At 45.0% G+C, this 12362-nt stretch overlaps 1 protein-coding gene across 1 annotated transcript in view; it reads left to right on the top strand.

Annotated features, from left to right (window-relative positions):
- The window catches only part of CDK17 (cyclin dependent kinase 17), a 216131-nt gene that overhangs the window by 78465 nt on the left and 125304 nt on the right, over positions 1-12362 (top strand). Inside the window, exon 2 of the mRNA XM_075344742.1 lies at positions 6398-6551. Coding sequence (XP_075200857.1) covers positions 6434-6551 — 118 coding nt within the window. The 5' untranslated portion in view covers positions 6398-6433. The remainder of the gene's footprint in view (positions 1-6397; positions 6552-12362) is intronic.

Genomic DNA, 12362 nt, shown 5'->3' with positions numbered 1-12362 from the left:
GCATCAGGTCTATGAGAACTGTTTGATAAGTATGCAGTTTGTGTTGTGCAGTTAGGGTAGTACATGCAATTCTCCGGTTATCTAAGTGGATTGGACTGCTTAGTGTGACCTATGTGCTATAGGTGCCAAAATCCGAATATACTTCCTGTTGTGCTTTAGAAAGTTGCAGTTGGAGTCTTTACCTGCCATGATTCCAGCGGACTAGTCCTGGTTTCATGTTTGTTTCTCTTGTCCTGCGTATTCTGCTATGTCACGGTCAGGAAGCAGATGTCCTACCTAGTCCTGGCGTTGTGTGTTTTCTGATCTCCTCCCTGGATATTTTCCTCTCTGAGGCCATGTTCCCACGTGCATTTTTTTCGGCAGATTTTCAGCACAAATAAAGCCATAAAAAAAACATTTATGCAACGTGGAAACATGGTGTAGTGTTCACTATTTCTGCTGTTGATCTGTAACACTTTTACACAATTTTGTGTTTGTTTTTTTTTTTTTCTTGTACATAAAACCTTTTTATCTATATAGGTCTTTACACTTTAGAACAAGCGTTGTAAACCTCCATAAACCTGGTCACTGATTATTTGGTGAATACATGAAGCCAGTTTCCGGGTAGAAAGCAATATCCATGTGCTAGAATTGTTCTATAGCTATAAACAAATGAACTGGCATTTACTTAATCCTCACTGCCAATATGTTCCTGAACCGTTGTATGTTTGGCATGCGTGTTCTGTAGTCACTTCTTCCGTCTCAAGTCACGTTATTCTTGCACGTTGCCAGTGATCTTTATCATCCAGATCTACAAGAAAAACACTGAATGGATTTTGAGCTAATGGCTAAATTCTATATTCGTCTCCAAAACTCACCTTAATCCACAATTTTTCCGCTGGCGTAGCTGCATAGTTTTTACTATTGGAAATGAAGCCTGCTGAATTTTTCCTAAGGAGTGCTTTTGTTGCATGTTTGTTGTTTTTGGGGTGGGTGTGTATGTGTGTGTGGGTGGGTGGGTTTGTGTGTGTATATGTATATGTGTGTATGTATGTATGTGTACGCATGTGTATGTATATGTGTGTGTGTGTGTGTGTGTGTGTGTGTGTGTGTGTGCCTCTCCCTTCTTTTATCCGCTTCAAAACCTGAAGCCGTTAAAAGAACCAAGAAAAGGAGGAAGATGGTGCACAGCAGTGTCAACACGACTTGCTGTGCATGTGTTCATTGCTGTTTTAGGCTACTTTCACACTTGTGTTGGACGGCTTCCGTAGCATTGCGTTGTGTAACGGATGCAACTTATGCGTTGCACATAGTGGCACAACGGATGCTACGGATCGTACAAAACAACGGAAGCTTTTTTTTTTTCTTCTTTACAGTTTTACCGGCAGCAGAGTATTATGAACGATCAGCTGATCGCTCTCAATAGCTGGCAGCCGGGCGCTCAGCTGAGCGCTCTCGCATGCTGGCGGCCAGGCATGCCGGCAGCCGGGCGCTCAACTGAGTGCTCTCACATGCCGGCGGCTGGGCGCTCAGCTGAGTGCCCTCACATGCTGGCGGCCGGGCTTGCCGGCGGGCGCTTAGCTGAGCGCTCTCACATGCTGGCAGCCGGGCAGCTGAGCGCTCTCACATGCTGGCGGCTGGGCATGCCGGCTGGCGGGCGCTCAGCTGAGCGCTCTCGCATGCTGGTGGCCAGGCATGCTGGCTGGCGGGCGCTCAGCTGAGCGCTCTCACATGCCGGCGGGCGTTCAGCTGTGCGCTCTCACATGCCGGCGGGCGTTCAGCTGTGCGCTCTCACATGCCGGCGGGCGATCAGCTGTGCGCTCTCACATGCCGGCGGGCGATCAGCTGTGCGCTCTCACATGCCGGCGGGCGGGCGCTCAGCTGAACGTTCGGCCACCGAAAGACAAAATAAAGTTTATTTTAACAAAAAAAAAAAAAAAAGCATGCGCAGTAAAGTCCTACGGATTACGCTGCTCAAAAAAAGTTACATGCTGCGTTTCTTCCGCCCAACGCAGCGTCAAAATAACGACGCTGTTTTGTCCAGCGGATGCAACGCTGACACTTGCGTTACAGTGCGTTGTCCATACAAGTCTATGGAGAATAGCGCAGTGCGTTAACGGACTGCACTATTCTCCATAGTGACGGACTGCGCTGAACACAAGTGTGAAAGTAGCCTTAGAGCTTTTTCATGCATGTCGTTCCAGGCAGAGTTGGCCTGAAAAGTAGTCATTTGCATATACCCTAAATGTGTCAGCTACCTGACAACTGACTTTATTGCTAAATTTCCTGGCGATTCAGTGATTGATTACAATCTTTAGTGTATTAGAGCTTCATTCACTTTCAGGTGGAACAGAGTCCAGCCTTTTCTCTGTAACTTGGTAAAAGATTGGGGGGGGGGGGATAAAGGCAAACTCAGACGTCTATAGTCATTGCATGTAAGGATTTAAATGGGTTTTCCCACAAACAAATTTTATTTTAATCAATAGATCTTGGAACATTAATAAGTTCCACAATTGGATGTTATTTAAAAAAAAAAAAAAAAAAACCTGTGCGGAGAGAATTCGTGTATGGTCACAGTCATTACACAGTACATAGCAGGGGCACATATCTAACATTATCTCAGCATGGGAACATTAACACATCCAATTGTATAAATTATTATTGTTCCAAGATCTGTTGGGCACAATAAACTTTAAAATGAACTTTGTTCTGGGAAACTTCTTTAATTTTTTTGCAAACTCAAAATGTGCGAGTTAGCCATAGTAGTGAGGAAAGAAATGTCGGCCTAACACTATCCTGCTTCTAGTTTATTGGAAATCTTGTCCAATGCCTTGGCCTTGAGTAATCAAGTAGTTGAAGCCGGTTCTCTGATGTAAAACTGCTCGAAATGTTGCTACATTTTTGAGACTGGTCATTTTTATGCAAGTCCAGCACAGCATGGCATAAAGAGACTGGGCAGTGGCCAAATGTGTGCATCCAAAAGGGTCCTAAATTACAATAAATGTACTCTAGTCCTTAACTGGAAACCTTCTTACACCATTACATTGTAGTTTAACACTAGAAGTCCCAGAGAGGGGTCATTTAACATTTCTACCTTTTGGAACCCGGAGACGGGTGGAATGACCTGAAGGATTTTAGCTAACTTCCTATAATCACCGTCTTTTGTTCTGTAATTAAGGCCATTACTGTGGCACCACAGGAGGTTGTTGTTTTCCATTGAGTTTAGCCATTTAGTTTCTAGTTAGTTAGGTCAGTTTGGACGAAGGGTCATTTTGACCCTCTTTCAGGACTTCAGGGGGGAGCTTGAAATTTCAGGGACTTCTAGTGTTAAAGATGCGCCAAATTCATCATGGTGCATGCCTATTGAATGCAATCTGTTGCCAGGCCTTTGCTACCACATTAGGGGCAGAAACCCTGATTCCAGTGATGTATCGCTGGGTGCTGCAGTTTTGGCTAAACTATTTTATCGCCTGCAGATCTGGCAGTTCTGTGCAGTTCTCAGAATGGGCTTCATAAACCTGCTGACAGATTCTGCATCTTACCGAAGACTGGTGTCCATATCTCCAGTCTTGATGTGTGTTTACTTGATATGTATGGCTGACGTTCACATGATGCAGCTTCATCTTCTGCTGGAAAATAGATGATGGCTAAATCTGCTATTCTTTAATAGGTAATGAGTGTTTTCAAGTACCTAATTAGAGAAATAATGCCTGCAATGAATGGTGGCATTAAGGAATGAATATGCTGGTGAATTAATGCAAGTCAATGAGCCACTCAGGATGAATTAGCATATTTACATGACATCAAAGGGAAATATGCAGTCCGCTCACAAGCCTCTGCAGAGGGGATGATCAGATAAGTGGAAAATACCATTCAGTACAAACAAGTGCAGAAGTGCTGACTGTAGTAACCAGACTCCCCTGAGCGGGTCCCAGAGGGGAGAATCATTTATTCATCATTTTTCCCAACTGCAGCTGTAATACTACAGCCATGGTAAAGGTGTTGTGCTTTTTGGAGTCCATCTTTCATTGTATCCAGATGTGATGATCTGTCAATTCTTGGCATTGATAGCAGCACTACTCTCTGTATACGCAGAGGCCTAATAATGGCATAGCCAACAGTCCAGTACTCCATATAACGGCACCACACTGTGCACGGTATTTCAGTTATGGGACGTGGCAGTTTTCCACTTTTCTTGGGAATGTGCATACTTATTCACTATCATGCTACTAAAAAAGGTTGTGCCTTGAAATCCAGACAGAAAATCTGCAGCAAATCTGATACGTGTACACAGCCTCTCAGCCTTGCCACTGTAATTACACTGCCAGCCTTATGAACATATCCTCAGACCCAGGCTGTTAGGACCCTTCACATGTCCGTGTTTCTGTTAGGCTAGGTTCACATTTCCGTTGTTTTGCATCAGTCACATGCGTTGCTTGACGCTTGTGACTGATGCGTTGTACAACGGGTGACAAGAATTGGAATTCATTGTTGGATTCTGTTGTAAAACGTGAGAGAGAGAGAGCGATCAGCTGATCGTTCACAATAGCCGGCGGCCGTCTTCTGTGAGTGATCAGCTGATCACCCGGCTAATGAGAGCGATCAGCTGATCGTTCGGCCACCGAGAGAGGGCATGCGCAGCGGAATCAAAAGGATTCCGCTGCTCAAAAAACGCTACATGCTGCGTTCCTGCCGCCCGACGGTTAGTCGTTCCACGACTGATCAGTGGGCCAGAGGATGCGACGCAAGGGCATCAGTCACAATCCGCCGCTCATAAGTCTATGGGAACAACGGAATCTGCCAAATGGGTTCCGTTGTTTACCAGAGCCACGCATTGTGACTGATAAAAATTGACGGAAATGTGAACCTAGCCTTACTTGTGGCATCCGTACTTGTTGTAATATATGGTGCTCTTCACTTGTCCATTTTTTCTGCAGCACGGATGACCAGAGCCTTTACAAGTCTATGGGTCCATGAAAAACACATACCTCACACGGCTGGCGTCTGTGTACAATCCATGTGCTGCATGTGTTTACCATTGCCATGTATAGGAGAAGCTTTGTCATTTAATTCTTCATACATACCAGAAAAAAACACAAACATCGGTACCAACTTTTCACGTACATGTGTTTATATGGACATGTGAAGGCGGACTGGCACAATAATGTCTATTAGCCTACTTCTTTGTATGGGCCCCTATCTGGATCATATAGATGGTTGCATGTGTCAATGCACCCAAGGACTAAAGGGAATCTAATTTGTCAGTAAGATCAATCCCCAAATGCAGATATGTGCAGGCAGATCATTGAAATGTAATTCCATTGATATCTTCTTATCTTCTTTTGCTGCTTTTCTGAGAAATTAGCATTTAAATCCTATGCGAATGAGGTGTGAAGGAGGACATCCTGAGCCTCTGCCTCCTCAGGTGGTTTCCCCACCCAGCACCAGCCTTGCTAGATTGATTGGTAGCTCAGTGTCTGTGCGACATCGGGTGACGGGCAAGGAAATGGGACAGCAATCAATCCGCCTAAACAGGGAACAACCAAAGGAGGCAAAGGCCTCGGGAACTGGGCTTTCATACCTAGACCACATATGGCCTCATTTACATATTAGCTAAAATGCTAATTTCTAGGGAATGCAGCAACAGATAGAAGATATAAAGGTGTTGATGGAGTTCTGGCCTGTCCTATGTGTGGTTTGGGGGCAGATTCCCTTTTTAAGCCACTTGCGCCATGCTGATTACAGCATCGGAGGCTGCTTCACAGCAGTAAGTATAGAGTCACTGATGCCAAGGTCACTGGTGTAAGAGCCTGGCATCATCAGACTTTGGTGTACGAGCCCTGGCCATAGAATTGCTGCGCCATCTTCTGAGCAGTCCTCATCTGTGTTACATGACTGATGCTCTGTGCTGGGCCCTGCAAACAAGCGCTGTGTTTTGACATGTGGGTAAAGGTCGCAGGTTTTCTGCTGCTCGGTAACATTGGCAGCGGCCGGAATGAGCTGTAACTGCTTGTTTTGTTGTGTTCTTGGCAGTGAAGGTCAGGGTGTTATATTCGGGGCTTCGCTATCAGGCTGCGCACTCACAAATGTTGGACGTAGCCATTTTTTTTTATGATGCACTTCATCATTGTATGAAACTTTAAATGGGTCCTGCATAATTTATGTCTGTAAACCTTGCTCTTTATGTGTGTGTGTGTGTATATATTCACTTCTACCTGCTTTTTACTAGAGGTTTGGTTATGACCTCATCGGCTAGGTCTACTGGACAGCATTTCTTACTTGTAAACCTTGTGAAAATGTAAATGTGCCTTGTTTTAGTCTTCATCTACGCATTGCTAATTTCTTAAGGGCAGAATGCATTTGATTAGTAATGGTGGTTTTTGCTTCTCTAAATGGCTATCCTATCTTCTTTTTACAGGCTTCCTTGCGCTGTGCCCATTTTTTTAACTGAACCATGAAAAAGTTTAAGAGGCGACTTTCCCTAACGCTCAGAGGCAGCCAGACAATAGATGAATCTCTATCTGAGCTGGCAGAGCAAATGACCATAGAGGAGAACAGCAGCAAAGACAACGGTAAGTGCAATCTTCTGAAAAGCTAATATGCCAGTAGTAATGGTTTTATCCCCCCCCCCTATATTATCTGTCTCATATATTCTCTTATTACCTATCCAGTGGGAAAATAAATTAGGATTTGTTTCTAAAAGGTTCATAAGAAAGTTTCTGCCAATTCTCACAATACAAGCATGCTTTAGTGAATACATCATTTCGACCTGATGAGGCAGTGTACTTTGCAAAAATAATTATATAGCTACAGTGGAACCTTGGTTTACGAGCGCAATCCGTTCTGGGAGTGTGGTTGCAAACCAAGTTACTCGTCTAGCAAAGCAAAATTTCCCATAGGAAATAATGCAAGCTTAGATAATTCGTTCCACAACTTGTTCAATGTCCCATCCTGGTCCCCTATTGTGCCATTCCACACATGCACAAACCCGCACGCATATTATGCTCACATTACCTTCCGTTCCCTCCCCGGTTCTTGTAGTCCGCCAGTACAGGATGCTTATCAAGTAACCATCTCGACGATGGAGGAACTTCCACTGCCAGATCGCTGATGTCAAATGCAGGAGCCGCTTGCCTCTGATTGGCCAGCACGCTGCCTTTGAGAAGCAGCTGATAGCGGAAGTTCCTCCATCATCGCGATGGTTACCTGATACACATCCTGTACCGGCGGACTACAAGAACCATGAGGCCGGTGATGGAACGGAAGGTAAGGTGTGTGTGGGTGGGGGTGGGTGGGTGTGGGTGTGTAGACTGGAAGAGCGGGTCAGAGCGCGGTTAAAGTACAGAACTGGAAGTGTGTGCGGAGAGTATTTGCTCGTACAGCAAAGCTTGCTGGTAAACTGAGTGACAAATTTGCAGCAAGCTTTGCTCATATAGCAAAATACTCGCACACTGGGTTACTCGTAAACCGAGGTTCCACTGTATTCTGATATTTACTGACAGTTTTTCCACTTAATATACAACACTTTTTTTTTTTTTTTCTTATTCTTAAAAATTAGCATTTTTATGTTTTTTTTTAGATATGTAGTTTAAAAGTAAGGACACCAGCCTCATCAGGTCTAGGAGATTTGTGTTACATGGCATTGGTCGTGTGGCAATAAGTGGCATTTAGGTTGGCAAAGCTGAGGTATTTGGAAGGCTCGTGACAACACATTGCAACTGACTTTTCATGATGATAAAATTGTAAAGTGCCACAAGTGGGCATGTTCTTAGGAGAGGCGTAGATATATACTTTCCTACACCAGCAGATTTAATGCTGTACTGTGAAGGGGGTTAATGCAACATTCAGTCAATTTAACACTCATTTGCCTTTACGCAAACTTTGTATCCAGCCTCCAGATGAATGCACAGATAACCCAAGCCTAGGTTCTGAATGAAAAATGCATTGGCCTGATTAATCTCCCCAGTCTTGATGAGGGGGTGTGCTGGACTCAGATGGGTCTGATTTAGTTACGAAGCACACACCACGTGATGACAAGTAGTGTGTGTCTTGCCGCAGATCTTCCTCCAGTCTGGGACTGGAGTAAGACCTCATTCAGAGAACCATTTTTGTTCATGCAATCCCTGTTTTTAACAGATTGACTTCATTCACTATTACAGGTACAAATACAATCATATGTTTGTGGAGACATGTCACATTTTGATCTGAGTCAGGATAATATTTCCAATGCAAGTCTCACTCTGTAAAGAAATTGAACTGCACTCAGATGCCACCCGAGTGCAGTCCAATTTTCAGACGGACAGAGGAGGCTGTAGAATTTTTATATATATATTTATTTGTATATATTTATGCATGAAGGCAAAAAAACAATGAAACTCTGACCAAAATCACTGATGAAACTCATGCATAAATGAGGTGTATTATTTCCGGTGTAAGGAACATCTCATTTTACAAAATAAGACCAGGTGTCGCATTTCACCCTCACCCAGCTCCTCCTATTTCGGCAGAGCTGGACAAAACGTGTTGATACTCCTAAAGTTCCTAACATTTTTGCGACTTTTCAAAGCCATTTCCATCTAGCCATAGCTTGGGCTCCAAAAGCTGTAATACTCCTCATGGGTTTCCTAGAACAATCGATAACAGATTTGTTTGTCTAATGTTAAGGATTGTGTTGTCAGGAGACCTCATTGTGTCTCAGGACACTGGAGATATCGGTGCCATCTGCACATGGTACAGCTATTCTTTTGGCTAAGTAGAGCTGTTTCTAGATTGGCGCATTTCTGTGATGGTTTTAATCACGATTTTAAGAGTAGGTTCATACAGTAAAGACTAGATAATGTAAAAAGAGACTCTGGACCGATATACTGTTAGGGTATGTGCGCACGTTGCGTACTAGCCCAGCACCGTAAGGTGCGCTTCAGAGCGCAGCTGAAAAGCTCCGTTCTGAAGCGCATGGTGCCGGCGAGAACGTGCGCTCTGCCTGCAGCTCCTGCCATAGACAGAGCAGGAGCTGCCGGCAAAGCGAACGGAAGAAGTGACATGTCACTTCTTTTTGCACAGCGCTTCGGCAGTAGCCGAACCGCTGCGCTCTAAAACGCCACGTGCGCACGGCCCCTGCACAATCTCCATAGACTGTGCAGGGGACGCAGGACGCATGCAGTTACGCTGCGCTACAAAGCGCAGCGTAACTGCATGAATTTACGCAACGTGCGCACATAGCCTTAGAATGCACTCACTGCACAGAAGGGGTACCTTTCACTTTATAACTCTTCTAAAGGTTACCTAAATCTGAATAGTTTCTGATAAGTTTTACTTACACGGTATATGCTGACGTTCAGTAGAAGTTCGGGTCCTGAGCTCTGACGCACTCGTCTTTTGCATGAGCAATGAATTTCTATGAGCTGTGAGCTGCTGCTTGCAGAATTCTATAGTGCTTTGAGTAATCGGTTGGGTCTCAGAAACTGGACCCCACCAATCGGCAGCATGTTAAAGAAGCTGTCCAGGACTGAGCAATAGTGATGAGCAAGCACTAAAATGTTCGAGTGCTCAATATTTGAATCAAGCATATTGGCTGCTCAGTTAGACCACCTCGACTCGAGGAATGAGTATAATGGAAGACTATTAAAGGTCTTCTGGAAAAATTCCATCATACTCTGTACTCAAGTCGAGCCCATCCAACCTGCTTGTTATGAGTACTGAGCATCTTAGTGGTCGCTCACCACTACTGAACAAATAATGACTAGAGTTGATCATACCCGCCAAAAACCGGGACTGGCGGATCTCTGCCAGATTTTAAAGAGTCTGATCCGCTCCGGAAGCTGGTGCCCATATAAGTCAATGGGGTCCGGAATCCGGAGATTAAAAACATTTTGTGGAGGGGATAGGGGGGTAGGAGCGAGCGCGACATACTCGCCAAGGCTGTGTCATGGCGGCAAACTCCTTCCGTGTCACACTTTTCCCTTCTGGAGCTGACAATTCAATATTTACTTCTTTGCCCGCCCACTGGCGCGTGTAATTGGTTGCAGTTAGACGCGCCCCCACCCTGAGGGGCAGTGTCAGCTGACTGCAAGCAATCACAGGCAGCAGAACAGCCGGTGGGCGGGGAATACAGTGTATCCCTTACAAGCATGACTGGCTTTTTTTTTTCTTTTTTTCTTTAAATAAATATAAAAAAAAGAGTGTGCTGTTCCCCTTAATGTTCACCCCGGCCATGATCATGCCAGCTGGGGTATGGTATTCTCAGCCCGCAGCTGCCCAGTATTGCTGCATCTATTAGATGTGACAATCCCGGTGCGATACCAGCCCCTCCCGTTGGCCTGATGGGGTGGAAATCAGGGTAATAAAGGGTTAATAACAGCGCACAGCTGCTACTAAGCCCTAGGTTTGTGATGGCAGGTGTCTGAGATACCTGGATCACAAACCTGTAAATAAATGTAAATAAGCACAAACACAGAGAAAAATCTTTATTTGGAATAAAGTACAAAACACACCCTCTTTCACCACTTTATTAACTCCCAACACCCTGCAGCTCTGGCGTAATCCACACGAGGTCCCACGACTACACATCCAGCTTTGCTACATGTCACAGCTAGCAGCCATAGAGAAGACTGCCAGCTGTGAGTGTAGCCTATTACTGAGCCATGATGATCAATGACTGCAGCAGAGACTGTCACAGGCTGGGGGCGTGTCTGCAACCAATCACAGACGAGAGGACGGCCGGTGGGCGGGGAAAGCAGTGCAAGTGTCTGTGGGTCAGTATGGTGAACTTGCATGTTTTTCAGAAACACATGCACGCTCCTGTCAGAAAAGTGTGCGGCTGTGCCAGTGATGCCATGTCAGAACGTGCGAGCCTGCCATGACCTCACCTGGTACAGCCTGCCGCTGTCTGAGCATGAGCGTGCCTGTACGTAGAAACACATGCACGCTCCTGTCAGAAGTGTGCGTGGCTGTGCTGCGATGTCAGACTCGCAGGAGTCCCTCGCAAATGTGACTGCGGCCTAAGAAAAACCGCATGCGGTCTCAGCCTGCAGCTGCCCGTTATTGCCGCATATATTAGATGTCACAACCTCGGTGCGATACTGGCTCTTCTCGATTGCCCTGGAGAAGTGGCAATCGGGGTAATAAGGGGTTAATAGCGCACAGCTGCTACTAAGCCCTAGGTAAGTGTGATAGCACAGGCGGCTATGAGATACCTGCATCACACAAACCTGTAAATGAATGTAAATAAACAGACACAGAGAAAAAAAATCTTTTATTTGGAATAAATTTCAAAACACACACCCTCCTTCACCACTTTATTAACCCCCAACACCCTGCAGCTCCGGCGTAAGCCACACGAGGTCCCACGACGACACATCCAGCTCTGCTACATCGCACAGCCAGCAGCCATAGAGAAGACTGCCAGCTCTGAGTGTAGCCTATTACTGAGCTGTAATGACTGCAGGCAGACACTGTCACAGGCTGGGGGGCGCGTCAGCCTGGAACCAATCACAGATGAGAGGACAGCTGGTGGGCGGGGAAAACGCGTAAAGCTGTGTGTATACATGCACAGTAGGGTCATTCCATGGTCGCGTTACATTCACAAGCCAAAAACTGAGTTAATAATGGGTTCAGACTCTTCTTTGAAGGCAGGCACAAAAATGAGTGAATGTGCAGTATATTGTACATTGAACTATTCTCAATAGATTTCAACAATACAAATTAAGTACAAAATACAATGTTATTACTTGGTCACTTACGTTTCTTTTTGTGTAACGTAAGTTACCAAGTAATATTGTATTTTGTATTTAGTTTGATTTTTCAACAATACAAATTGTGTTGAAATCGATTGATAATAGTTAAATCTACAATATACATTCACTCATTTTTGTACCTGCCTTCAGAGAACAGTCTGTAGCCATTATTAACTCTGTTTTTGGCTTGTGAACATAACGTAAGTTACCATGAAATGACCCAGTACAGAAAGTGAATGTGCGACCCGGAAGCAGTGTGCCGCCATGACACCAAGTGTCGGTAAGTATGAAACTCTCACTTTTTTCTTCTTTTGTTTATTTTTACTTTAATTGCTGAATCCAGATCGTGCACCCAGATATCGCTGAAACTGTGCGGATCCGGACTGTTACAGTGTGCATCCGCTCAGCCCTAATAATGACATATCTATAGGACATGTCATGAGACCAGTGAGGGTCTGATGTCCCCACATCTGAAAACTGCTTCAGCATCTGGATGTATACTATGTAAGGGGTAGAAAACAGCGGCAAAGTACATTGCTCAGTGGCTGCTGCCAAGTACTGCAGGTTGCCTCCCATCCAAGTGAATGGGAGACGAACTGGAAATGCTGCAGTTAAATAGCAGATTTCACCCTTTCCAATGGGAGTTTCCAT

This window comes from Anomaloglossus baeobatrachus, chromosome 4 (assembly GCF_048569485.1).
Source record: "Anomaloglossus baeobatrachus isolate aAnoBae1 chromosome 4, aAnoBae1.hap1, whole genome shotgun sequence".
Classification (NCBI taxonomy): Eukaryota; Metazoa; Chordata; class Amphibia; order Anura; family Aromobatidae; genus Anomaloglossus; species Anomaloglossus baeobatrachus.
This window is presented reverse-complemented; position numbering and strand designations above follow the sequence as displayed.